Consider the following 27,551-nt stretch of genomic DNA (forward strand, 5'->3'; position numbering starts at 1 on the left):
TTGATGAATACTTGTGGGAGGGGTAAATTAATGAGTCATTCACAGTGACCTCAGAGAGAAAGGCAATGTTGCTGTTGCTATTCTGGGACACTTAACTTCTTCAGGGTTAGATATTCCACTTCCCTAACATCCTGTAAGAGAATCCCAAATCTTTCGAATTCCATCTTTGTCTCTGCTGGTTTTAGTTGGTGTCTTTCATTTGTAAATAAGAGCTTTAAACGGAATACTTTGAGGCTTTCATTACCTCATAAAATAGATGCATAATTAGTAGACTAGCCATTGCCCCATATCTTAGCGACTAAAATTCAAAAGATCACACAAAGTAGTCACTCAGTGAACAAGAACCTAATGATCAATTGACCTGGGATTGAACAAAGACTGAAAAACTTCTAGTTTAAAACTTTACCCAATATATAAAATGCCCTCACCTTTATTCTCTACCAAGATAAAAAAAAAAGAGAGCGAGAGACCATCTCCTCCTAATTCTCATGCATCATGTCACAATATTTAACATAATAGACATACTCAAAAAATAGTTACAAGAAAGAAAAACATAAAAGAAAATGAACAGCAACCAAAACAAAACAGGGTAGAAATTCACCCCAATATTTATGGACCTAAACTGGCTTCACCTCTTCATATGTTTAACTAGTTGAAGTTCACAGCAAAACCAAAAGTGTCTTAATAAATATTAACCCAGAGAATCGCTATATCTATTTCCAAGTATTATATTTGTGCTGTTGTTGCAAAATTCCAGGATCTAAAGATATTTAAGTTTGAACCAATCTTTGATTGAATTTTCAACTCTTTGATAGAATTTTCAACTCTTTATTACTTTACTGAATCATTACCTGGTATAAATGTATGACTATACATCTTATTTTTAAACATAAAATGAGAATTGATTTATTGCTTTGAGAAACCTGAGAAGAATGATTTTTTAAAAGATCATTCAAAGAATATTAGGAATCTAAATCTCATCAGGGAATTCCAGTGGTGTGTGCAATGGTTATTTATATAACTAAATGCAGAAATAACATGTAGTAGCTAGTTTTATAATGACAGCTTTAAAAATTCCTTTTGGAAATCAAGACAGCTAAAACGAACCACAAATTGTCTACTAGATTACATAAGTGGATGTTTTATTTTACAAAGTCCAAAGTTTATTTTCCTTTAATTTCCCACTTGTATTACTAACAACAGAATAATTATTCTATACATTATCAAAAAGAATAGTAAAATAGATAGAAACTACAAATATGTCTGACATTTCCTTTGTATTCTCTACCAACTACATTCCTTCATTTGAAAAGCTTATACTAAAAGACATAATTACCACCTTTCCTTTTTCCATTATGTTCTAAGAATGGAAACTGAAATCACCACAGCAAAAAAATTAAATTTTAGATAGAAACATACTGTCACCCCATTTAGTTTTGTTTTTCCCTTGATGAGGCAGTATTTTGTTACACACCACATGCAGTCTAAGATAAAGAAAAATCAGTCTGACAAGAAAATGGACAGAGGAGGCACAGTTGTACAGAAACTAGAAAGGCTATGGAAACAACCACCAATTCTAATTAACCATCAAAGTAAGCAGACAAAATAACTGAGGAGGAACTGATTTTAACCTGTTATCTATAATTTTCTTACTGATATGATATTGTACTTATAAATGGTACAGCATTGTCAGATTAAATGGATTAGTAAATGAAAATGAAGGAAATGATTCTTATATCTTGTACTTTTGTGTTTGGTTAGGGATTCTGTCCCAGTTCAGTTCAGTCACTCAATTGTGTCCAACTCTTTTCAACCCCATGCACTGCAGCACGCCAGACCTCCCTATCTATCACCAATTCCCAGAGTTTACTCAAACTCATGCCCATTGAGTCTGTGATGTCATCGAACCAACTCATCCTCTGGAGTCCCCTTCTCCTGCTACCTTCAATCATCCCCAGCATCAAGGTCTTTTCTAATGAGTCAGTTCTTTGCATCAGGTGCCCAAAGTACTGGAGTTTCAGCTTTAGCATCAATCCTTCCTACGAATACTCAGGACTGATTTCCTTTAGGATGGATTGGTTGCACCTCCTTGCAGTCCAAGGGACTCTCAAGAGTCTTCTCCAACACCACAGTTCAAAAGCGTCAAATCTTGAGTGCTCAGTTTTCTTTATAGTCCAACTCTCATACCCATACATGACTACTGGAAAAACCATAGCCTTGACTAGATTACTTTGTTGGCAAAGTAATATCTCTCCTTTTTAATATGCTGTCTAAATTGGTCATAACTTTTCTTCCAAGGAGCAAGCATCTTTTAATTTCATGGCTTCAGTCACCATCTGAAGTGATTTTGGAGCCCCCCAAAATAAAATCTGTCACTGTTTCCACTGTTTCCCCATCTATTTGCCAGAAAGTGATGGGACCAGATATCATGATCTTAGTTTTCTGAATGTTGAATTTTAAGCCTACTCTTTCACTCCCCTCTTTAACTTTCATCAAGAGGCTCTTTAGTTCTTCTTTGCTTCCTACCATAAGGGTAGTGTCATCTGCATATCTGAGGTTATTGATATTTCTCCCGGCAACTTTCATTCCAGCTTGTGCTTATTCTAGCCCAGTGTTTCTAATGATACTGAGAATACTGTATATAAGTTAAATAAGAAGGGTGGCAATATACAGCCTTGACTTTCTCCTTTTCCTATTTAGAACCAGTCTGTTGTTCCATATCCAATTCTAACTGTTGCTTCCTGACCTGCATGCAGATTTCTCAAGAGGCAGGTCAGGTGGTCTAGTATTCCCATTTCTTGAAAAATTTCCCAGTTTGATGTGATCCACACACTCAAAGGCTTTGGTATAATCAATAAAGCAGAAATAGATGATTTTCTGGGACTCTCTTGCTTTTTCAATGATCTAGCAGATGTTGGCAATTTGATTTCTGGTTCCTCTGCCTTTTCTAAAACCAGCTTGAACATCAAGAATCTCACGGTTCATGTATTGCTGAAACCTGGCTTGAGAATTTCAAGCATTACTTTACTAGCCTGTGAGATGAGTGTAAGTGTGCGGTAATGTGAGCATTCTTTGGCATTGCCTTTCTTTGGGATTGGAATGAAAACTGACCTTTTCCAGTCCTGTGGCCACTGCTGAGTTTTCCAAATTTGCTGGCATACTGACTGCAGCACTTTCACAGCATCATCTTTCAGGATTTGAAAGAGCTCAACTGGAATTCCATCACCTCCACTAGCTTTGTTTGTAGTGCTGCTTCCTAAGACCACTTGACCTCACATTCCAGGATGTCTGGCTCTAGGTGAGTGATTACACCAACGTGATGATCCAGGTCGTGAAGGTCTTTTTCGTATAGTTCTTCTGTGTATTCTTGCCACCTCTTCTTAGTATCTTCTGCTTCAGTTGGGTCCATACCATTTCTGTCCTTTATCGTGCCCATCTTTGCATGAAATGTTCCCTTGGTATCTCTAATTTTCTTGAAGAAATCTCTAGTCTTTCCCATTCTACCATCTTCCTCTATTTCTTTGCACTGATCAGTGAGGAAGGCTTTCTTATCTCTCCTTGCCCTTCTTCGGAACTCTGTATTCAAATTGGTATATCTTTCTTTTTCTCTTTTGCTTTTCACTTCTCTTATTTTCTCAGCTATTTGTTAGGCCTCCTCAGACAACCATTTTGCCTTTCTGAATTTCTTTTCCTTGGGGATGATCTTGATCACTGCTTCCTACACAATATCACGAACCTCCATCCTTATTTCTTCAGGCACTGTATCAGATCTAATCCCTTGAATCAATTTCTCACTTCCACTATATAATCGTAAAAGATTTGACTTAGGTCATGCCTGAATGGTCTAGTGGCTTTCCCTACTTTCTTCAATTTAAGTCTGAATTTGGCAATCAGGAGATCATGATCTGAGCCACAGTCAGCTCCCGGTCTTATTTTTGCTGACTGTATAGAGCTTCTCCATCTTTGGCTGCAAAGAATATAATCAATCTGCCCCGGTAGGATATATACTTTTGTTCATCTTGGTAAATGAAGATCAGCCCATTTGTGGGTGCTCAGTTGCCAACTCTTTGTAACCCTATCAACAGCAGCCCACCAGGCTCCTCTGTCCATGGAATTCTCCAGGCAAGAATATTGGAGTGGATGGATAAAGAGGCATGGAAAACAAGGAATCAGAACTGCATTAATCTGGAATTAACAAGCTGAGCTGAACACAAGTGAGTGAGCAAGAGAAATATGGGCATCTATTCCACTGTTTGAAACATCCATCTTCCTCAATCCCCATGGATGAAACAAACTCCTAAGAAATGTCATCAACTGAAAAAACATTGCCTAATTCTGATTACTGCTCATTATTTTTCCAATCTGTTAAATGGGAAGTGCATTAATTCATGGAAATATTTCTCAAAAACTTAGTGAAGGGATACTTGGCAGTTCCTACTACACTAAATGAAAACAAGTATGATATAGTAGAATAAGAAGAGACTTCTGTCATATACTTGCAATAGTAATTGTGTTCAGCTCAGTTCAGTTCAGTCACTCAGTCGTGTCCGACTCTTTGCGACCACATGAATGGCAGCACGCCAGGCTCCCCTGTCCATCACCAACTCCCGGAGTTCGCTCAGACTCACGTCCATCGAGTCTGTGATGCCATCCAGCCATCTCATCCTCGGTCATCCCCTTCTCCTCCTGCCCCCAATCCCTCCCAGCATCAGAGTCTTTTCCAATGACTCAACTCTTCGCACGAGGTGGCCAAAGTACTGGAGCTTCAGCTTTAGCATCATTCCTTCCAAAGAAATCCCAGGGTTGATCTTCAGAATGGACTGGTTGGATCTCCTTGCAGTCCAAGAGACTCTCAAGAGTCTTCTCCAACACCACACTTCAAAAGCATCAATTCTTCAGTTCTCAGCCTTCTTCACAGTCCAACTCTCACATCCATACATGACCACAGGAAAAACCATAGCCTTGACTATTCTTCGGCGCTCAGCCTTCTTGACAGTCCAACTCTCACATCCACACATGACCACAGGAAAAACCATAGTCTTGACTAGATGGACCGTAGTCGGCAAAGTAATGTCTCTGCTTTTGAATATACTATCTAGGTGAGTCATAACTTTTCTTCCAAGGAGTAAGAGTCTTTCAATTTCATAGCTGCAGTCACCATCTGGAGTGATCTTGGAGCCCCAAAAAATAAAGTCTGACAGTGTTTCTACTATTTCCCCATCTATTTGCCATGAAGTGATGGGACCAGATGCCATGATCTTCGTTTTCTGAATGTTGAGCTTTAAGCCAACTTTTTCACTTGCCTCTTTCACTTTCATCATGAGGCCTTTTAGCTCCTCTTCACTGTCTGCCATAAGGGTGGTGTCATCTGCATATCTGAGGTTATTGATATTTCTCCTGGCAATCTTGATTCCAGCTTGTGTTTCTTCCAATCCAGCGTTTCTCATGATGTACTCTTCATAGAAGTTAAATAAGCAGGGTGACAATATACAGCCTTGACGTACTCGTTTTCCTATTTGGAACCAGTCTGTTGTTCTATGTCCAGTTCTAACTGTTGCTTCCTGACCTACATACAGATTTCTCAAGAGGCAGGTCAGGTGGTCTGGTTTTCCCATCTCTTTCAGAATTTTCCACAGTTTATTGTGATCCACACAGTCAAAGGCTTTGGCATAGTCAATAGAGCAGAAATAGATGTTTTTTCTGGAACTCTCCTGCTTTTTCCATGATCCAGCGGATGTTGGCAATTTGATCTCTGGTTCCTCTGCCTTTTCTAAAACTGCTTGAACATCAGGAAGTTCATGGTTCATGTATTGCTGAAGCCTGGCTTGGAGAATTTTGAGCATTACTTTACTAGCATGTGAGATGAGTGCAACTGTGAGCTAGTTTGAGCATTCTTTGGCATTGCCTTTCTTTGGAATTGGAATGAAAACTGACCTTTTCCAGTTCCGTGGCCACTGCTGAGTTTTCCAAATTTGCTGGCATATTGAGTGCAGCACTTTCACAGCATCATCTTTCAGGATTCGAAACAGCTCTACTGGAATTTCATCACCTCCACTAGCTTTGTTCATACTGATGCTTTCTAAGGCCCACTTGACTTCACTTTCCAAGATGTCTGGCTCTAGATTAGTGATCACATCATCGTGATTATCTTGGTCGTGAATAACTTTTTTGTACAGTTCTTCCATGTATTCTTGCCACCTCTTCTTAATATCTTCTGCTTCTGTTACGTCCAGACCATTACTGTCCTTTATCGAGCCCATCTTTGCATGAAATGTTCCCTTGGTATCTCTAATTTATATCTACTACTGTGGGCAGGAATCCCTCAGAAGAAATGGAGTAGCCATCATGGTCAACAAAAGAGTCCAAAATGCAGTACTTGGATGCAATCTCAAAAACGACAGAATCATCTCTGGTCGTCTCCAAGGCAAACCATTCAATATCACAGTTATCCAAGTCTATGCCCCAACCAGTAATGCTGAACAAACTGAAGTTGAACGGTTTTATGAAGACCTACAAGATCTTTTAGAAGTAACACCCACAAAAGATGTCCTTTTCATTATACGGGACTGGAATACAAAAGCAGGAAGTCAAGAAACACCTGGAGTAACAGGCAAATTTGGCCTTGGAATGCGGAACGAAGCAGGGCAAAGACTAATAGAGTTTTGCCAAGAAAACACACTGCTCATAGCAAACACCCTCTTCCAACAACACAAGAGAAGACTACACATGGACATCACCAGATGGTCAACACCGAAATCAGATTGATTATATTCTTTGCAGCCAAAGATGGAGAAGCTCTATACAGTCAACAAAAATAAGACCAGGAGCTGACTGTGGCTCAGATCATAAACTCCTTATTGCCAAATTCAGACTTAAATTGAAGAAAGTAGGGAAAACTGCTAGACCATTCAGGTATGACCTAAATCAAATCCCTTATGATTATACAGTGGAAGTGAGAAATAGATTTAAGGGTCTAGATCCGATAGATAGATTGCCTGATGAACTATGGAATGAGGTTCATGACATTGTACAGGAGATAGGGATCAAGACCATCCCCATGGAGAAGAAATGCAAAAAAGAAAAATCACTGTCTGGGGAGGCCTTACAAATAGCTGTGAAAAGAAGAGAGGTGAAAAGCAAAGGAGAAAAGGAAAGATATAAGCATCTGAATGCAGAGTTCCAAAGAATAGCAAGAAGAGATAAGAATGCCTTCTTCAGCAATCAATGCAAAGAAATAGAGGAAAACAACAGAATGGGAAAGACTAATTGTGTTACTAGGACTCTTTTCTTAATCTGTTTACACACTGTAACTTTCATCAATGAATCAAAGCAAACAGAGTCCAAAGGAAAAGTAAAGCAGGTGTTTTATAATAAATCACTGACACAACCAGACAGAAGTCATCCTCGCAGAATGATAATTTTAAAGAAAAACAATGACAATAATAATGTCAAATCTATTGGGAGTACTTTCAGTGAAACAAACAGGGAATCACTAAGAGTAAAACTGAGCATCAGAAAGCTGTTTTGTTAACAGCCCATCAAACAGAAAGTATGGTGCTACTGTAAAAATGAACCAGAATGCCAAGGTTAGGCAAATACTATTACCAGAACTTAAGTAAGCCTATTAAGTTATGATTAACTTCAGATGTCACTGATATGACTGAAGTCCAATTTTTTTAAAGCAAAATTAAACTAGTAAAGAGATAAAGGGGAATAATTTTGACCATTTCATAATTAGCAACTTAGTCCATGCATGAAGATAAAAAACATTCACTTAACACTTGATCAAGTATTAAAACAAGGTAAAAGTGACATATATGGAAGTATCCAGCTCAGTGTTTTATAAACATAGTAGAAACTCAACGAATTATCCTTCCTTCCTTTCTTTCTATTCCTTTCAATCATTGACTCATTCTATCATAGTCCTATTTACATTTTCAGGTATATAGCTTTGTCTTCTCTCTGCAACTGGACTGAAAATTATTAACTGCTTCATTCACGCTGCTGCTGCTGCTAAGTCGGTTCGGTCGTGTCCAACTCTGTGTGACCCCATAGACGGCAGCCCACTAGGCTCCCCCATCCCTGGGATTCACCAAGCAAGAACACTGGAGTGAGTTGGCATTTCCTTCTCCAATGCATGAAAGTAAAAAGTGAAAGTGAAGTCGCTCAGTCGTGTCCGACTTAGCGATCCCATGGATAGATACAAATAATTTTGCCATATATCTCACTTGTGCTATCTACAAACAATGTGTTGAGAGGTAGGATTGTCTAAAAGGTCAACAAAGATATGACATGATATAATAGGATGTCTTAAACTGCATGGGAGAATACTCAACTAAAAATTGCTGTAATATTATTTTTATTGCTGCTGTTGTTGTCATTTTGTCTGAGAGTAGGACCCTGGTTCCTTCCATACTTTCTTCTGCTACCCTTAATGTGTTATTTTCTTTCTCTGAGTTACAAAATAATTGCAGTAGGGCCAAGCATCATGTTTTCGTGCAACAACATGGATCTCTTTTTAATCAGGGAATAACATCTTTCCCAGAAGTCTCCCAGCTGACTTTCCATCATAATTCATTGGCTAGTGCTGTGCCACTCCTATCTGCAAAGTAAGTTGGGGAAGTAAGTAAGATGGAAAAGTATCTGAAAAAAGTGAGTAGAATGACTACTGAACAGAAAATTCATAATATCTGCAATACCGTCATATAAAATAATGAGCCAGAGTCATTTATAATGGTTGTAAATGACGACGTTACACCTATAAGAGATACCTAGTGTTAGGGACTGAATTGTGTCCCCTGCGACACCTCACCAAATTCATATGCTGAAATCCTAATTGCCAATGTGATTGTATTTGGAGACTGTGCCTTTAGGAAGTAATTAAGAACCCAGGTAGTGCTAGTGGTAAAGAACCTGCCTCCAACGCAGGAGGCATTTGAGGTTCAATCCTTGGGTGGGGATCCCTTGAGAAGGGCGGGGCCACCCACTCTACTATTCTTGCCTGTAGAATCCCATGGACAGAGGAGCCTGGCAAGCTATAGTCCATAGGGTCACAAGAGTAGGACATGACTGAAGTGACTCAGCACGAGGTCAGAAGAGTGGGACCTTAATCCAATTGGTCTGCTGCCCATAGAAGAGGACGAGACACCAGAGCACTCTCTCTTTATTATGTGAGGTCACAGGGAGAAGGTAGGCATCTGCAAGCCAAGAAGAGAGCTCTCCCCAGGAAACAAATAGACCAGCACTTTGATCTTTGGCCTTCACACAATAAGAGAAATAAATTTCTGTTGTTTAAGTCACTTGGCCTGTAGTATTTTGTTATGGTTCCTCAAGCAGACTAGGACAGAAAATCCATCTAGGAAAGAAAAATATTGCTACCCTCCTTTCTTCCGTGGGGCTCTACATGGTTGGATAAAGACCAATAAAAATTGGAAGCATCCCAAGAGCTATGGCACAGGAGTGCTATCCTCTTTTCCTCATGCTTTGCATGGATGGTTCATGAGCATGCTCTTATTTCAGCGCCTCTACTTCAAGAGCAATCTTTTAGAGACTTTTTATTTATGTAAACAGTCATTTGGTTTAAGTCCCAATCTTCTTGGATCCAAAGCAGCAGTATCTCTGGAGTGCAACAAACATTCCACTGCCAAAATATCAGTGCAATACATGTTAACATAAACCTTTAAAATGGAAACAAAAATAAAAGACCTCATGCTTGTCCAGTTCTTACAGTTTTTTTTTTTTTAAACCAGTGGAAAATGTTAAGAAAATGGCTTGCAAAAGTTCAGTGTTTATTTCTCAGTGAATTAGGGGGTGAGAAAAAAAAGGCACATTTTGCTATATTATCACTTTCCAATTTCAGGCCAAACCCCTGCAGTTTTCATCACGCATCATTCTTGTGATTAATGATGTGCACCCAGTTAATGGAAAACAGCAGATTAGGTTTCCACTAATAGTTTTGGAAGTTATGTTTGCCTGCCTCATTTGGTAACAACCTCACTGTTCACTAAGAAACTAATGGATTTAATCCCAAAGCAGAATTTAGTTTTACACATTCAAGACAGGTCAGATTTCCAGAGTAGAGAAAATTATATTCTTAGAGGTGTGCTATTCTTCAGTTCAGATTTACCACTAAGATAATACCTCATGATATTTGAGTTGTTTTTTGTTTTCTTTCTTTTTGCTTCTGTTTAGTGAGCAATTTAAAAATTTACAGTACTTACTTAAGGTCAATAAAAATAGGAGGAATTAGCAACTTATAACCATGGCAAATAAAATGCATGTAATATGATACTTTCTATAATTAACACAGTAAGCTAAAAAGACATCTATTGTTCTGAAGACACAGGTGAGAAATAATTCCTTACGTATTATTGTATCACTGCAACGCTTATGTCAGAAATAAAATTCACATTTGCTCATCCTGTTTCACTATAGACAGTGCTGGTTAACCAAAACAGATACACTAGAAAGCAAACTAATCAAGGAACAGAGAAATCAAGAGGCAAGAATTCTAGTTCCATTTCTGTCTCAAATTATATTTGAAATAATTCTTTTGTTTTCATTTTTCCCACCTCATTGTATATCTATCCCCCTTACGTCATTTAATAATTGCTATTAAATATATATTGTTTCAAAGTTTTATCTACGCATATCTCACATGCCCATCTGGACGAGGCTCCTTAAAGGCAGACCCCACCTCTGATTAACATTTTTATCTTTACATTTATTTATCTTTACCTTTTTAAAGGGCCAAGCTAGACTGTAAGCGTCAGGAAAAGAGGGATTTTACCTATGTATCTCCAGAAGTTAGCATGATGTGTTAATAATGTGTACAAAAATTAGACATTTTAATAAATTAAAACCCAGAGAAAAAGAGAGTGGCGTGAAGAGGGGAGGTATAATACAAAGGACTTTTCGGGCAGTGAAAATACTCTGATTCTATAATGATGAATACATGTCATTATATATTTGTCTAAAGTCTTAGAATGTATAACACCAAGAGTGAACCCTAAAATTAACTACAGACTTTGAGTGATTGTGCTGTGCTGTGCTATATCGCTTCAGCCATGTCTGACCCTCTGAGACCCTATGGACTGTAGCTCCTCTGTCCATGGGATTCTCCAGGCAAGAATACTGCAATGGATTGCGTGCTCTCCTCCAGGGGATCTTCCAAACCCAGGGATTGAACCTGAGTCTCTTATGTTTCCTGCATTGGCAGGCAGGTTCTTAACCTCTAGCGTCACTGGGAAAGGCCCCTGAGTGACCATGATGTGTCAATACAGATTCATCTATCATAACAAACACGGGTTCATCAGTCATACCTCTCTGGTAGGAGCTGATAATGGGGGAGGCTATGCATGTGTGGGAACCAGGGATACATAAGGATGTCTCTATACCTTCCTCTCAAATTGGCTATGAACCTAAATCTGCTATTTAAAAAAATACATAGTATGTTCCATAATTAAAGAAAAATGCTGAGCAGTTATTAAATCCAATAGAGTTCACGTTATTTTTTATTTATTCAACATAATGTTAACCTAATTTATGATAAACACCCACTATATGAGTAGTTTACTGCTATAGAGTTAACAACTACTATAGAGTGTTTTCTTAACACTCTGTATGTATTAGCTCATTTAATACTTAGAAAACCCAGTGAGACAGGTACTGTTGTGATCCTCATTTTTCAGATGAGGAAACTATAGTCAAAGAGATTAAAGAACACCCCCAAGGCTGTACATCTGCTAAATAGGAGAGTCAAGATTCACCTAGGAAGTGTCCATGGGCCCTTATCCTAATCTTCCAGGTAACCAAAATTAATTATTCAAAGAATCACTTTTGCCTTTATTTCACAATTTCATGTAGTTTTTTTCAAATCTGAGGTTTCTTGAGGTTGAAAACTAGTAATTAAATTACCACATCAATCTTCTCTTTAGGCATCTGATAAGATGGAATCTGTGGGAAGGGAAAGCCATACCAAAGATATATTGTATCTTTTTCAGATATTTAGTTCAACAGAAAAATGGAAAAGAAAAGGACTGGCTTGTGAGGACCATTTGTTTTCACTTCCAGGATCATGATTTTTATACAAAGGTTATCCCATACTATTAATAATTAAAAGTAGTAGTATTCTCAGCCTATTTTTGATTGCTTCTGTTGTTATTATTAAAGTTGGGTGAAAAGGGGTTGTACAAGATGGGTGGTCAGATACAGAATGGTTCAAGCAAAGAAAGATAGGCATCTTCACCAAACAAACAAAAGAAAAGAGAGTTAGAAAATTGAGAAAGTTAAAACAAACAAACAAAAAAGGTTAAAGAAGTCCAGAGAGTGTAAGATCTCCGGAAAAGAGAAGTTGAGAAAATTGTGGAACCAAGGAGATCAATTTCTATGAATATCACAATTCTACTTAACCTAGAGTCTGGAAAAATTAAAAATGAATGGTATTTCTTTAGGAATAAAGAGTAGACTTATAAAATGGCACACTGCAATGGCTATATTTTAATTTTAAAAATACACAAAGTTTCTGCATTAAGCAATAGGCAAAAGTTTTTCATGTTATTTCCTAACAGCCAAAATCCTACATAAATACAGTTGTTTCTAATAACTGATATACAGATACTACCAGTATCTAAATGACAAATATTGATGAAAACATCAATCAAGTAATTTATTGAGCACTAAGCACATGAATAAACAATATTCTATATTGTTATTTTCTCTCATTGATTGTTAAGTTTTGCAGGTTAAGGAAAAGGATGTGGAAGTAATCACGTAAGAAATGATCTATTGCTCAAATTTTAGACTGCAACAAAGAGACATTTACCCACAGGTTCTATGTATTTAGCAATCATTTTCTCAAAGAGATCTCCAAAAAGATCTCATTGGCCAGGTTGAAACTTGCACAGGTTCCTTTTGCACAGTTTTATTGAAAGTACCGCATGTACAAGTAACCTAGGCAGCTTTGTCATGAAAAATGAGACTGAACAAAGAAACATTCACCCAGTTCCTGGTATTATAACTCAACATTAAAAGTAACATTACAGAAATCTGCACCATAAGGAAATGTTATAGGGGGAGGGGCTGAGGGAAGGAGGGATGCACTGGGAGTTTGGAGTTCGCAAATAGAAACTATTACAAATAGAATGGATAAACAACAAGGTCCTACTGTGGAACTATATTCAGTAAAGTGGGACAAACCATAATGGAAATGAATATTAAAAAGATAAAGATCTATGTATAACTGAATCATTTTGCTGTATAGCGGAAATTAACATAACATTTTAAATCAACTATATTTTAATTAAAAATAACAAAATAAAATAGAAATTACAAGTTGGCAAAAAAACAGTAAGGAGAGACAGAGAGAAAGAAAATGTTATATCAATGATTCAAAGATATATCTTACCAAAAAATAGGAGCAAGCATAATGTATGCTATTTCTAAGTTACAAAAGATCAGTAGTATGATACCACAGATACATTATTTGTTGAATTTACCAAAATCTACCTCTATGGGTTTTTATTTCCAAAGATATAACTAACAATTTCATTCTTTTGAACTGTCTATGCAGGTAGCAAACAAAAATCAGTATTGAATATAAGCAACTAGACTCTAGAATCCAAATTTTTAATATTTCTGCTACATTTGTTATCTGAGCTTTAACTTATTTTAAGGAGGCTGAATTCATTGACAGCTTTATTTTGCTGAATCAGAGCTTTTTCTTTTCAGTGTTGTGTTAAGCTCCAGTAACAGATTATAAATAAATTAATATAAATACAATGTGCTGTGAGGTTGACCCAGCAATGACAGCCATCAGCCCACTGTTGTCAGAGATGAGCCCATTAATCTTGCTTCAGTGCTTTTAGCATTGGTTTTACACAGCTCCATCCACTCACCCACCACATAAGCAGCCCTCCCAGACCTGTGCGCCCTGAAGAAGCAGATGGCTCTCCAGGATTGCTGAGAAACAGCCTTCTGCTCAGGAATAATGGAATCAACTAGCACCTAATAAGAATCCACTGAAATCTTCATAGACCCATAACCATAAATGGAGAACCTTACCTTTAGAACTATAATTATGAAGTAAGAGACTTCTAATAAAACAAACAAACAAAAAATCAATTCAAAAACAAAGCAATTAAAACAATGGATTGATTCCCCCGCCCCTCTTCCCAGGAATAAAGATAAGCTTAACATGCTTTTTTTAAAAGCAGAAATAAAACTGTTATTACCTTATAAATTATTCAGCAATGATAATAAAAATAGACTTTTACATAACCCATCTCTGTTAAGCTCTATAATAAGCTACAAATAGGCAAATCTTTTAAAAGTTTAAATTCCAAGATTTAGCACAGAAGTGAATTTTCAGGAGAGGTAACTTTCTGTTACCAGGTACTGAACCTCACATGAAGATTACTTAACAACTTTCCAAACTGGTAAATGGTCTTTCATAGTTAAACAATATAAACTCAGTCACACAACTCACAATGTAGGTACTGACACTATTAATTGTCCAGTTTACTCATAATTAAATCAAGCATTTGTGGGGAGTGGAATCCAAAGACCTCGTTTGGTTGGTCCAACATGTGGACCACGTTTTTTGTTGGTGTTTTTTTTTTTTTTTTTTTTTTTTGTAATGGTTGGGCTGGAAAAGCTCTACTAGGTCATGTACCTATCAGGTACAGAGTCTAATTACTCTGTAATTAGACAGTCAAGTGGCAATGGGATAGAATGAAGCAGTCACTTAGTCACTAGAATGAAGACTCTAAACTCTTACTAAAATCCTTTAGTTTTACGTTGAAGCTGGAACTCAAATTCTTGGTGAGGTTTTGTTTGCTTTTTTTTTAACTTTACATAACTGACAAAATATTTTAAAATTACTGAAGATGCCTCTCCTTAGATAACATATTTCATGAAGCCCTATTTCATTTTTATTTATTGAATATTATTTTCAGGAAGTTATTGAACCAATCTGGTCTGAATATTATGCTCAACTCAATAAGACTATTTCTTCCAGAACACAGATACAGAAATATGTCTGGCAGTAAGCAGCTCTTTGCCAAACAACCAACAAATTTTGTACCTAAACTACCTTTTCCCATATGTTGAAATATCTTCTGTACTTTGAAGATTTTGTGCCAATGTATTTAAACATTTTCTCAAGAACAGTGGTGGAGGAGGACTAAAGAAATCATCTCTCATCCCTACGGGGCCAGTATTTACCTCTAAGTATTATATACACAGTGAGATCCAAGGACATCAAATCATGAAATAGAAAAGAACAGATGATTACCTGATATTCATTGGGCCAAAAGGTGCTCACTGCTAGCTCAGCCCGAAGCCAGTCTCTACCCGTGAATCCAGTCACATTCCAAATTGGATTGGCAAGAGGTCCTTTATTCACCCTAACCAATATGTTCAAAGTGCCAGGATTCAGCCCTTTCTGGCTGTATAACAGGTAACTGAAGTCAATACAATGAGTGTCGTTCTCCTTCATTGTAGGCAGCTGAAGTCTGGCTTTTTCTCCAGGGTCATGATCTGAAGAGTCCACTATCATATAGGAACCTGAAATGATATCACATAAAATATGACCAAATAGATACATAAGCAAAAGGGAAAATATAATAACAGAAATAAAGCTAAAAATGATACCAATCTATTCTGAGTATTAAATTTAATTTTAAAAGACTATGTCTTCCAGAACAGAGATATAGAAAGATATCAACAAGTGAATAGATGAATTGAATTCATAGGGGGTAACAGACATTGTTCAATGTACATAATATGTACAAATTAGTTTACACTCCACAACAATCTGTTATTATTCCTATTTTACAGATTAGGAAACTGAGGCACAATTAGTAACTTAAAGTCAAACAGATCATGCAGAGCCAGGTTCAATCCAGATTCCCACCCTAAATTATCTCTACTCTTGCTAAACAAAGGTCTTCCAGCAAACAACCAAAGAAATGTATTATTGGCCTGCTTTACAGAGGGAGTGTATTAGTCTTTCCCCATCCATAATTTTAACACAGAGAGGGGCTATGAGTACAGGCACTGGAATCAATTTCTGATCTCAGATTCCAAGATCATCATGTAAGCAAGCTGTGTGACCTTTTGCAATGTACTAAGAATTCTGGACTTGCTCAAGGAATAAGGATACTTTGCAGGGTAACTGTGAGGACTGAAGTGTAAAATGCCAAAATTTCTAGAACTGAGAATCTGACACAAAGCAGATTCACCGACTTGGAGCCTCTTCCGCTAAGCTGACAGCTCATCACCACTCCTATTGTCCTTGAATCTGCAATAGTCTCTACAGTCTTATAGAGCTGCCAGATACCTGGTTTGAAATCACTAATCTACTCCACTACCTTTGGCTTAATAAATATTCATTTGAAAATCTAACAGGAGGAGGAAAAGAACATAAAGAATCTCAACCTCCCAGTTCCTCATACTCCCACCCTCAAACACACTCTTTGTGTGGCAAGCAAAGTCATACAGAGCTAAGTGTAAAAATGAGATTTGAACATTAACTGCTGATATTAGTCCAAGGAGCTTTAAAAAAAAAAATCTAGTTTTTCTCATGTCCCTGTGGATGTTAACGAAGACATATATTACAAAAATGTAAATATTTACATTTCAAGTAATGATACCCATTTATCACACTTAAGGTAGAACACAAATTTTATTGTAAAATACTTTTCCCTAGGGTGTAATTTTAACACTCCCCCTAAATGTATTATATGTAGTGTTACAGAACCCAGTGTTAAAAGGGTTACACTTTGACCTCTCTTCTTGACAAACTTGAAGAATTAATCAACCTTCTGTGTCTCCTCCTTTAAACATAGTAACTGTTTCCATGGCACACTAACCACTCATTGACTACCCGTCAACCCAGCTCAATTAACCCTCAATTTACAAGTTCAAATCATAGCACATAGGAGGGCTTCAACTATTTAAGAAATAAAAATTTCAAGATTTCAAGTCTGACCAATTCCTGGTCAACGGGTATTATATGGTTCAGAACTTTTGTGAAGATTTCAAGTGATAATACTGTTAGTTATTTAAGCCAGGGACAGAATAAATTTACTATAGAGATCATCACTGACATTACTTTCCCTTAATTTTTCTTAGTTCTCCTCTTCTCTTGTAACCCGAAATTCTTTTCTTTTTTCTTCTTCCCCTGCTCCCGATTTTCACAGACTGCACATTCATAGCATAAACTATCCTTGTATGTTTTGAAGAAATTAAGTCCTTTCCTTTCAAATAAGATATTCTGGATCACAAACCAATTTATAGAAGCAGAATGCTTCTGTTCTTGGTTATACTCACATTCTACAGTCCATGGCTGAACTACAAAGATGTCTTTCAGAGTCACTACAGCAGAACAGATCAATTATGGCTTTTAAGAAGGACCAGATCTGAGATCTTAGATAAGTGACTTAGTGTTATTGGGCCTCAGCTTCTTCACAAACGTAGTGACTTATTTCTCCATGGCTATCACTATTTTTTCAGTGACACATTATGGCATTAGTGGATTTAAATTATTTTTACAAGTCTGCATCAATTATGACTTCCGTCAATTTTCAAATAGTGCTCTCTAAATGACTTATAGGCTTTCAAATAATTATTTCTTCCATTATGAAATAAACTTTGAAATAAAATGTTTTGTCTCACATTTTATTTATATAGTATGATATTTATCATTAGGACCATTTAGCCATTTACAGCCAGTTGCACTTTTAAGCTACAAAAATTTTCTTATTAAGAAAATGGGATAACCAAAGTATATTAATTTGTAGGAATTCCAATTTGATCATTAGAAGTCACAAAATAAAACCTTGCCAGATTGTTTCAGCATTTCAAGGATATTCAATGCAAGCTAAATAAAGTTTTAGAAGTGTTGATATTTCATTTTTATAAAATGTTTCTGCTAAATGAACTTCTGTCAATGTAACCAGACTATTGCTACATTTTCAGAGTGCTATGGAATACCAGACCACCTGGCCTGCATCTTGAGAAATCTGTATGCAGGCCAGGAAGCAACAGTTAGAACTGGACATGGAACAACAGACTGCTTCCAAATAGGAAAAGGAGTACGTCAAGGCTGTATATTGTCACCCTGCTTATTTAACTTCTATGAAGAGTACATCATGAGAAATGCTGGACTGAAAGAAACACAAGCTGGAATCAAGATTACCGGGAGAAATCTCAATAACCTCAGATATGCAGATGACACAACCCTTATGGCAGAAAGTGAAGAGGAGCTAAAAAGCCTCTTGATGAAAGTGAAAGAGGAGAGTGAAAAAGTTGGCTTAAAGCTCAACATTCAAAAAATGAAGATCATGGCATCTGGTCCCATCACTTCATGGCAAATAGATAGGGAAACAGTGGAAACAGTGTCAGACTTTATTTTGGGGGGCTCCAAAATCACTGCACATGGTGACTGCAGCCATGAAATTAAAAGACGCTTACTCCTTGGAAGGAAATTTATGAAGAACCTAGATAGCATATTCAAAAGCAGAGACATTACTTTGCCAACTTATGTCCGTCTAGTCAAGGCTATGGTTTTTCTAGTAGTCATGCACAGATGTGAGAGCTGGACTGTGAAGAAGGCTGAGCGCCAAAGAATTGATGCTTTTGAACTGTGGTGTTGGGGAAGACTCTTGAGAGTCCCTTGAACTGCAAGGAGATCCAACCAGTCCATTCTGAAGGAGATCAACCCTGGGATTTCTTTGGAAGGGATAACGCTAAAGCTGAAGCTCCAGTACTTTGGCCACCTCATGCGAAGAGTTGACTCATTGGAAAAGACTCTGATATTGGGAGGGATTTGGGGCAGGAGGAGAAGGGGATGACAGAGGATGAGATGGCTGGATGGCATCACTGACTCAATGGACGTGAATCTGAGTGAACTCCGGGAGTTGGTGATGGACAGGGAGGCCTGGTGTGCTGCAGTTCATGGGTCGCAACGGACACGACTGAGCGACCGAACTGAACTGAACTGATGGAATATCATGCATTTATTTCACAGTTCCCAAAAGGAGGAAACAAGCAGTAGCATCAAAAAGCCATCTAAATCCTTCTGCCATCTGACTTCATATAGTGGCAATTTACCCTGTAGGCACCATAGAGGTAGCTGCCTGTTTGACACAAGATTCCCTTCCATCATCCCAAACACAGAGAACACTATGCTATTCTTATCAACTTCTAAAACTTACTTCCACAGTCTCCCAGAATAACTGGCTACCAAGACATAGAATCAACAAAGTCTGTAATATGTACTTCCTCATTCTTCACGTTATAATTTAAGCATATTTACTATTGTTTAGTTATCAGCTAACTAATCCCTCAGGTTTCCAATGAGTTTAGTTCTATTCAGCTGTAATTTAGCTATCTCAAGGCTTAATAATGAAACATCTGTGTGCACATATATATAATGTACTAATTTCTAATAAATGTGAATTCTTCAGCGTGGCCTTACAAATATTCCTTACAGTCTCTTGAGCAACAGAGTTCTCAAATATATCATTTAAGACAGAGGAAAAAAACATAAATCCTTATAATTCAAACTTTTAAAAAGTATAGCCTTTCTGGAAAGCAATTTGCCAATGAGAATCAAAAATCTTTCAAAAGTTATATGCCTCTGCTCTGGCAATTTCAAGTCTAGGAAGGTACACTACATAATCACGTGTATGTACAAAGATAAAGGCTTTTAAAAAACTCTCATTTTCCTCATTAAAATAAGGAAAAGAAAAAGTATTTAAAATTTTAATAATAGGCAATTTGTAAAATTATGACAAAAGTTTGATGAATACTTATGCAGTCATTAAAAATGATATTATTAAAAACATTTAATGGAAAATAGAATATGCTAGGTAAATACACAGGTTATAAAATATTATACTCACTTATGAAAATATATATTTATATTAAATAAAAGCATTGGTATAGTGAGTGGGTGTATTCATATATGAACACATAAACATGTAGATACAATTGAAAGAAAACAAAAATGCATAGAAAATGTCAACTGTATTATCGGGGCAGGGGGGTGCTGTACTTTGTCTTCTGTTTTATTTTCATTCACACATATTCACTGAATGTTCTACAGTAGGCATGCAATAGATTTGTACTTTAAAGAAAGAAAGACTACATGAATGCCATCTTACATGAGGACCACCAAATGGATAATGATAAATACTTAGGAAATAAACACGGCATTTGTTTTGTTTTGGTTTTTTTGCCCTTTAAAAATTAATCCTATTTTTATCCCACAGATTAACAGCTTCTTGGCTTTCAAAAAAAACAATACAAAAACTAGGACCTTCTTATCTACTTCAATTCATTAAAAAACAGGCTGCAAGTACTTAGCAGCTTTTACTTAGAAAGCCAAAGAAAACAAATTCCATATTCATAAACACCACAGTCCAAAATCTAGATAAACAATGTCCTATGAATTTTCTGTATTAATGAAAATTTTATCTTTATGCTATACTTCTAGGAAAAAACATAGTAACAGAGAAAATAGGATTAACTGCTAAGAAAATAATGAATGATAAATAGGTTTCTACACTTCATCCTAAACTTCCTTCATTTATATTTTTATATATATAAATATATCTTTCTTTCTGAACACTAACAATATTTTCATTAAGTCAGCTCTTATTCAAAATCCATTGTATTTTCCTGTAAGTAAGCAAAGAGAAATTTCCACTTCTCTGCTTAGTACTAACCACGTTCCATGATCTTGCCCAAAGTACTACATCTACATTACCTTTCACTACTTCTCTTCACAAACCAGCTTCACCAACCTGACAGAGCACTCACTGTTCTCCCCACATATCACACCAGTTTCCTCCTCCAGAACGGGTTCAATCTCTTATAAGAAAGCCTCCCCTCATCTTAGCCCCTAGTCAATCATTACACTATTACATTATACAGGCCCCAGCCCGCCCTGACCTTTCCCTGCCTTTGATATACAGTATCAGCTTTTCTTGTTCTATCCCTTAATTATACACTGCCTTTACACAAATCTTAAATAATTTACATAGGAACATTTATATCCTGCAAAAGAGTAATAATATTCTCTTAGAAAGTACATGATCCATTCAAGGGTCCAATCAAAAGAGAAAATCCACACAAAAAAATATAACAGCAAAAGTATAATATAAAGAATTATTAACTATAAGAGGGTAATGTTGTTGATCAGTTGCTCAGTCATATCCAACTCTTTGCGACCCCATGAATTGTAGTATACCAGGTTTCCTTGTCCCTTACTATCTTCTGGAGTTTGCTCAAACTCATGTCCATTGAGTCGACGATGCCATCCAATCATTTCATCCAAGAGTATAGAGATTTTAAAGGTATAAAGAGAACTCTAAAGGATAACCACAATACCCAAGGAACAAAAAATGTGGAACAGGAAGAGAGACTGCTGAAAATCAGACTCGCTTAGAAGATGTGGTTGCAGCCCACTGGGTGGTGAAGACTCGGCTGAGTCACTCAGGCTAGAGCTGTTCCACAACTGCCGGCAAGCAGGAAATACTTGCACACAGCAGGTTTGGGGTGAGCTCTGTGAATGCTGGGGAGAGCCACAGAAAGGCAGTCACCAGCCAGCACTGGGGCTGCAAGCTCTCTGAGACACTGCAAGCACTGGGAAACTTTTAGCCCTGTGGGACCAGCAAGAAGAAACAAAAATAGAAACACAGCTCCATCAAGAGTTAAAAGCTCCTTTCCACTAAAATGCCCCCTCGGGGCCCTCTACTGACAAAGCTAACACTGTGCTAGTTTCAAAGGAGAAATGCTTAGAGTCAGGCTACACTCTTAAAGAGCAGATAATAAAGGATACTTAAGCACTGCTCAGCAATGAACTGATAAAACATCTAACAAGGACCTAGCATATAGAAAACCAATGAATACTAGTTAGTTGGTTAGTTGAATGACTGAATGAATGAGGAGACAAAGGGACTAGCTCTTAAAATATAACTGTTGAGAGTGTACCAACTCTACTTACATGTGAGATAAATTATCAGAAAACCTCAGAACAACAACAAAAATAAAGCAAACAGTTGGAACTGATTTATATTGCTTCCAAACAGAATCATTTGATGAAAAGAGTATAATGTTTGGAAGTACACACTTAACATTTTGATCAGAGTCACTCTTGACTATATATATAAAACCTTCTATTAGAGCAATGGTTCTTAAACATGTTAGTCTTAGGATCCCTTTTCCAGTCTTAAAAATATTGAGAATATCAAAGAGCCTTTGTTCCTGTGAGTTCTAGCAATACTGACCATACTAGAAATTCAAACTAAGAAATTTCAAAAAAATTGTTAATTCAGTTAATATTAACAATAATAAATCCATTATATATTAACCCAAATAAAATATTTTTATGAAAAATTACATTTTGCAAAAAAAAATGGTATAAAAGGAGGCACATTTTTGCAAATCTCTTTAATGTATGACTTAACAGAAGATATCTTCTTCATTCAATCTGTTGTAATATCAAATATCATGTAGCCTCTGAGAAATTATACCATGCACTCATGAGTAAATGAGAAGAAAAACAGTGTCATTACGACAGTAGTTTTGACCTTACAGATGCTCTGACATGGTCTTGGGAACCCACAGCAGTCCCTGGAGTACATGTGAAGAATCATTATATTTTAACATGCATAATTCCTTTCAACTCCATGCTATAATGAGAACCTTATCAGTGTACATATATATACTGAATCTACTCATTCAGTTGCTGCATGGTATATAGACATTCTCTACGAAACAAAAGTCTTTACTGAGATGTTGGATGTCTGGAGAATAAAAATTGAAAAAGCTGAATATTTTTACACCAATATAAATATAAAGGGTATATTAATCAAGGTTCATGAGAGAAACAAATAGATACACACACACACTCACACACACACACAAAAAAGGTTTATTGGAAAGAACTGGCTCATGTGATTACAGAGGCTGAGAAGAACAGACCCAGGAAGAGCCAACTGTATAGTTCTAGTCCAAGTCCAAAGTCTAAGTAATGTTCTATCTTAATAAGAAAAGCATTTTTGTGTGTTCTGAAGACCATTTTGAATAGTTATCAAAAGCTACCAAAGCACCAACACACTGTGCAAAACAGTTAGTTCTTGGCATTGAGTGAGGTTTTCCCAGTAGAAACAAAAAACGTGCCAGAAACTGTTGATGTGAAAAAACTAAAAACGCTGAACACTAATACAGTTTCCTGCCCAGCCAGCTTCAGAAGCCATAATCAGGACCACAAGAAAGGGAACACTGACAACTGAAATCACAATTTGGGTCCCAATCCATTTGGAATGATTTTTTTTTTCTGTGTTGTTTAAGATTAATATCCCTAAGCATTTATGTTGCCATTACTAAACTGAAGGCAATGTCTTGCTTTTCACAATATTTTCCAGCTTCTCATTTCCTTTAATCAAGCTTCTTCTCCTCATCCCATTTTGCTTCATCTGATTAGGTGGCAACGTAATATAGCAAGTTCCTAAAACTAAGAACCTAGAAAGCAGGCTGATCTTTCCCTCACTTTCCTCTTGTACTAACAATCTGTATTGCCTCCAAACTGTCTCCTCAATCCATCCAACATTTCTTCATCTTAGCTGGTTCATCCAGCTCCTATCATTTCTCAGGAGCACAACTAGAATAGACTCCTAACAGGTTTCATGAATTCCACATTCACAGTCCTACAACAGTTTTCTACAGGCAGCCAGATTCTCCCAAAACAATTCATCTTTTCTCATCTCCACACTATAGTGAGAATTAAACCCAAACACTTCACTCTAACCCACCAGCTTCAATACAACCTGGCCCCTGCCTTCCTCTCTCACATTATCTCCTACCTTCTCATCCTCAGCAAGCTCCAGCTACAGTGGACCTCTGCCTTTAAAACATCCCAGTTTATGTTTGTTATCAGTGTTTTTACACCGGGTTTTCCTCTGCCTGGAGTACTCTCTCCTCAGCTGGCTTATTTTTATCGTTCAGGTCTCAGCTCAAATACCACCTATCAGTGAAGCATTCCCTGGTCTGTTAAGAAAGTAGTTCCTTCCAAGATTCCTTCTAACATGCCATTCTTTTGCCTTCATAGCCCTTGCCATTTACCGAATCCACTTGGCTTGTCTGATTGAAAAACTCCACACACACAGAAAAATCATACTTTATCTTGTTCATTCAAAACTCTAGAACAATGTCAGGAGCCTTCAGCACGGAGTGGAAAGTTTTTATGACACCTGGCAACCGCCTATTTGTGCTTTCTGCTCACATGTCTGCAGCACTTCCATAATGCTCTCTTACATACCAAATGTACCATATCGATCAGAACACCTCCCCAGCTCTCATGCAGTCTTTTCAAGATCAGAAACCTCTTTTTCCTCCTAGCACTTAACAGATGAATTCTGCACAGGTAAACTCTTAGTGAACTCAACTAAAGAAAAAAACAGAAGAAGAAGGAAAAAAAAGCAAGCAAAAAAATGAAGAATTTCAAAAGTTATAGCAGTACTGTTTTCCCAGAGACAACAAGAAGGGAGAAAAACAGTAAATCTGAAATAACTTTAAACAATGTTCTTAAAAACAAAACAATGTTTTCAATACTGACATTTCCCTCCAGAGATCCCATGATTTTGGTAAGGCTGACAGATGTGCCCTCACTTTTGTTGCAGTCTGTTATTATTTTCTTCAAACATCTATCTAACTTCTATTATTTCTTTTTTTTAAACTTTTATTTTGTATTGATACATAGTCGATTAACAATGTTGTGATAGTTTCAGGTGAACAGTGAAGGGACTCAGCCATACATATACATGTATCCATTCTCCCCGAAATCCCCTTCCTTTCATGGTGCCATATAACATTGAGCAGAGTTCCATGAGCTATACTGTAGAACCTTGCTGGCTATCCATTTTAAATACAGTAGAGTGTACATGTCAATCCCCAAATCCCTAACTATTCCTTCCCCCCATTCTATTACTTAAGATAATGCCTTCCACTAAGTTTGTTTCTAAAAGAATGAGGCACACATTTTTAAAAATTACATTTGTCCCCCAAGCTCCAACACAAAAGAACTGAACATGCAACTTCACAGGATTCTAGTCCAACAACTTTGTGTGTGTGTCTGTGCTTAGTCACTCTGTCATGTCCAACTCTTTGAGAACCCAGAGATTGTGCCCATCAGGCTCCTCTGTCCATGGAGATTCTCCAGGCAAGAATACTGGAGTGGGTTGTCATGCCCTCCTCCAGGGGATCTTCCCAACCCAGTGATCAAACCCAGGTCTCCCATATTGCAGGTGGATTCTTTACCGTCTGAACCACCAGGGAAGCTCTGTCTGTTTCATTGTCTGAACTTTTTTATCCACATTCTGCAGGAATAAAATTTCTCTTAATTCCTGAGTAAGGGCTTTGTATTTGTTCTAGGTAGCCATCCTACATTTGAAAATAAAATGTATTTTATCTTCAAGAACAGCATCTAACATGTTCATAAAACAAAGAACTGTACGGAGATTTCAGATGAAACGAGCACAACATTTTTCCTTCTTGGGAGACTAGTCACCTCAGGAAGTTTACCTGCTACACATTAAGATCTAGAAACTGGGCCAAACACTGTACTACAGTTTAATCTCCTTCCCCTACAACATCTTGGAAAGCAAAAGCATGAACCCAACTGGCCCTTACTTTGACCACCTGAATTTTTATTTTCATCTCTATTATACAGAAAATCTGTGCAACCTACTACTAAAAGTGTGAATTAATTATCACCTACCCCCCTCTTAAAGGCAGGCAAATTTTACAACCTGTTGCACTTTTCTCATCAGGATTTTTTAGGATGCCAGTTTTCCCTACCCACTATCACCCATCTCTTCAACTCTCTAGCTTGGGCAAATAATTAAACCTTTCTCTGTCTTGGTTTCTTCATCTTGAAATGCCTAAAGCCCTTAGGGTATGCTGTCAGGACCAAATGAGACTGTGTCTATGATGTGCTAAACCACACTGATTAGGCAGATCCTTCAGTCATACTCATTCCTTTCTCTGTTAAATAGTTCAGAGAATCATACTGGAAAATGTATGAAAGAACATTTTCAAAGGTTAAAAATGAGATAATGTTAATGAGTAGTAAACCTAAAAACTTCTAATACAGAGACAGCCAAACCTTTCTTAGCCCTTCCCTTCACAACTCTACCTAACCCTTTTTATCCCCTGTGAATCAATCCTCCTTCCAAGCTCTCACCTTCCTATTTCTTTCTAATCTTCCCCTTTCACTCTTATTATCTTTAAAATCTGGTAAATACACACTGGAAACACATATACACACCTAACCTTAGCGACTGTTATAAAAGGATAAATAAGTTTAAGATTTCTTGTACTAAGACTGGGCTTCCCAGGTAGCACAATGGTAGAGAATCTGCCCACCAATGCAGGAGACTCGGGAGACAGGTTCAAATCCTAGGTCAGGAAGATTCCCCTGGAGAAGGGAATGGCAACCCACTCCGATATTCTTGCCTGGAGAATTCCAAGGACAGAGGAGCCTGGCCGGCTGCAGTTCCTGGGGTCGCAAACTGTTGAACATAACTGACTGCGCACACACACATGCTGGAAGATTTCTCCAGTTTCTGAAATTCTGGCACTCCCGCCATGGCTCTCCAAGCTGTGGAGCTTCTGTATTATGTGGTACTGACATGTTTTGAGAAGCAGCTGCTAAAATGAAAAGCAACTTCAGAGAGAATAATCAGGGCTGCATTTACCCCAAAAGGCAAGAGAGTCTTCATTCTAGACCCAATTTTGTCATCATCACTTTCCTTCTCAAAGGAACTGAGACTAGAAAGAATACTGAAAGATATGAGAAGGTAGAAGTCTCTGGAAACTGCCTAAATATCATATTAGCAATTTCAGCCTGTTGTCTGGATATACCTTAATTCTGTTAATAATGAAAGACCAGACCTTAAGGTTAGTCCAGAATGAGTGTGCAGTGTTTATTTATTTCCATATTAATGGATATTCCCAAAGACAAAGTACTCTACTCAGTAGTCACTATGTGCCTAAGGGTACCAAAAATCTATTTAAAATTTTTAATATGCCATATATCAGGAGAATAAGGCTTTACTGTGACTCAAAATTAGTAACAAGTCAGCAACTACTGAATAAGCAAATGGCAAGAGACGATCAATTAGAGAACTCAGGTTGAGTGAGATTTCTCAGCTGAGTTCACAGGTTCAAGGATAATCTGCCTACAAGAGTTCCAAGTTGCTTCCTTTATTAAATTCTAAAGTTCTAAATTTCCCTGGCAGCTGAGTTGGTAAAGAATCCGCCTGCCATGCAGGATTCCGAGTTCGATTCTGCGTTAGGAAGATCTGCTGGAGAAGGGATAGGCTACCCACTCCAGTGTTCTTGGGCTTCCATGGTGGCTCAGGTGGTAAAGAATCTGCCTGCAATGTGGGAGACCTGGGCTCAACCCCTGGGCTGGGAAGATCCCCTGGCAAAGGGACTAGCTACCCACTCCAGTATTCTGGCCTGGAGAATTCCATGGCCTG

General features: G+C 37.4%; 1 protein-coding gene across 4 annotated transcripts in view; it reads right to left on the reverse strand.

The window, feature by feature from the left end:
* The window catches only part of PTPRK (protein tyrosine phosphatase receptor type K), a 619,247-nt gene that overhangs the window by 373,926 nt on the left and 217,770 nt on the right, over positions 1–27,551 (reverse strand). For all 4 annotated transcript variants that reach the window (XM_069598358.1, XM_069598357.1, XM_069598360.1 and 1 more), the window contains exon 3: positions 15,293–15,564. In XM_069598358.1, coding sequence (XP_069454459.1) covers positions 15,293–15,564 — 272 coding nt within the window. The remainder of the gene's footprint in view (positions 1–15,292; positions 15,565–27,551) is intronic.

Source organism: Ovis canadensis, chromosome 8 (genome assembly GCF_042477335.2).
Source record: "Ovis canadensis isolate MfBH-ARS-UI-01 breed Bighorn chromosome 8, ARS-UI_OviCan_v2, whole genome shotgun sequence".
Taxonomy (NCBI): Eukaryota; Metazoa; Chordata; class Mammalia; order Artiodactyla; family Bovidae; genus Ovis; species Ovis canadensis.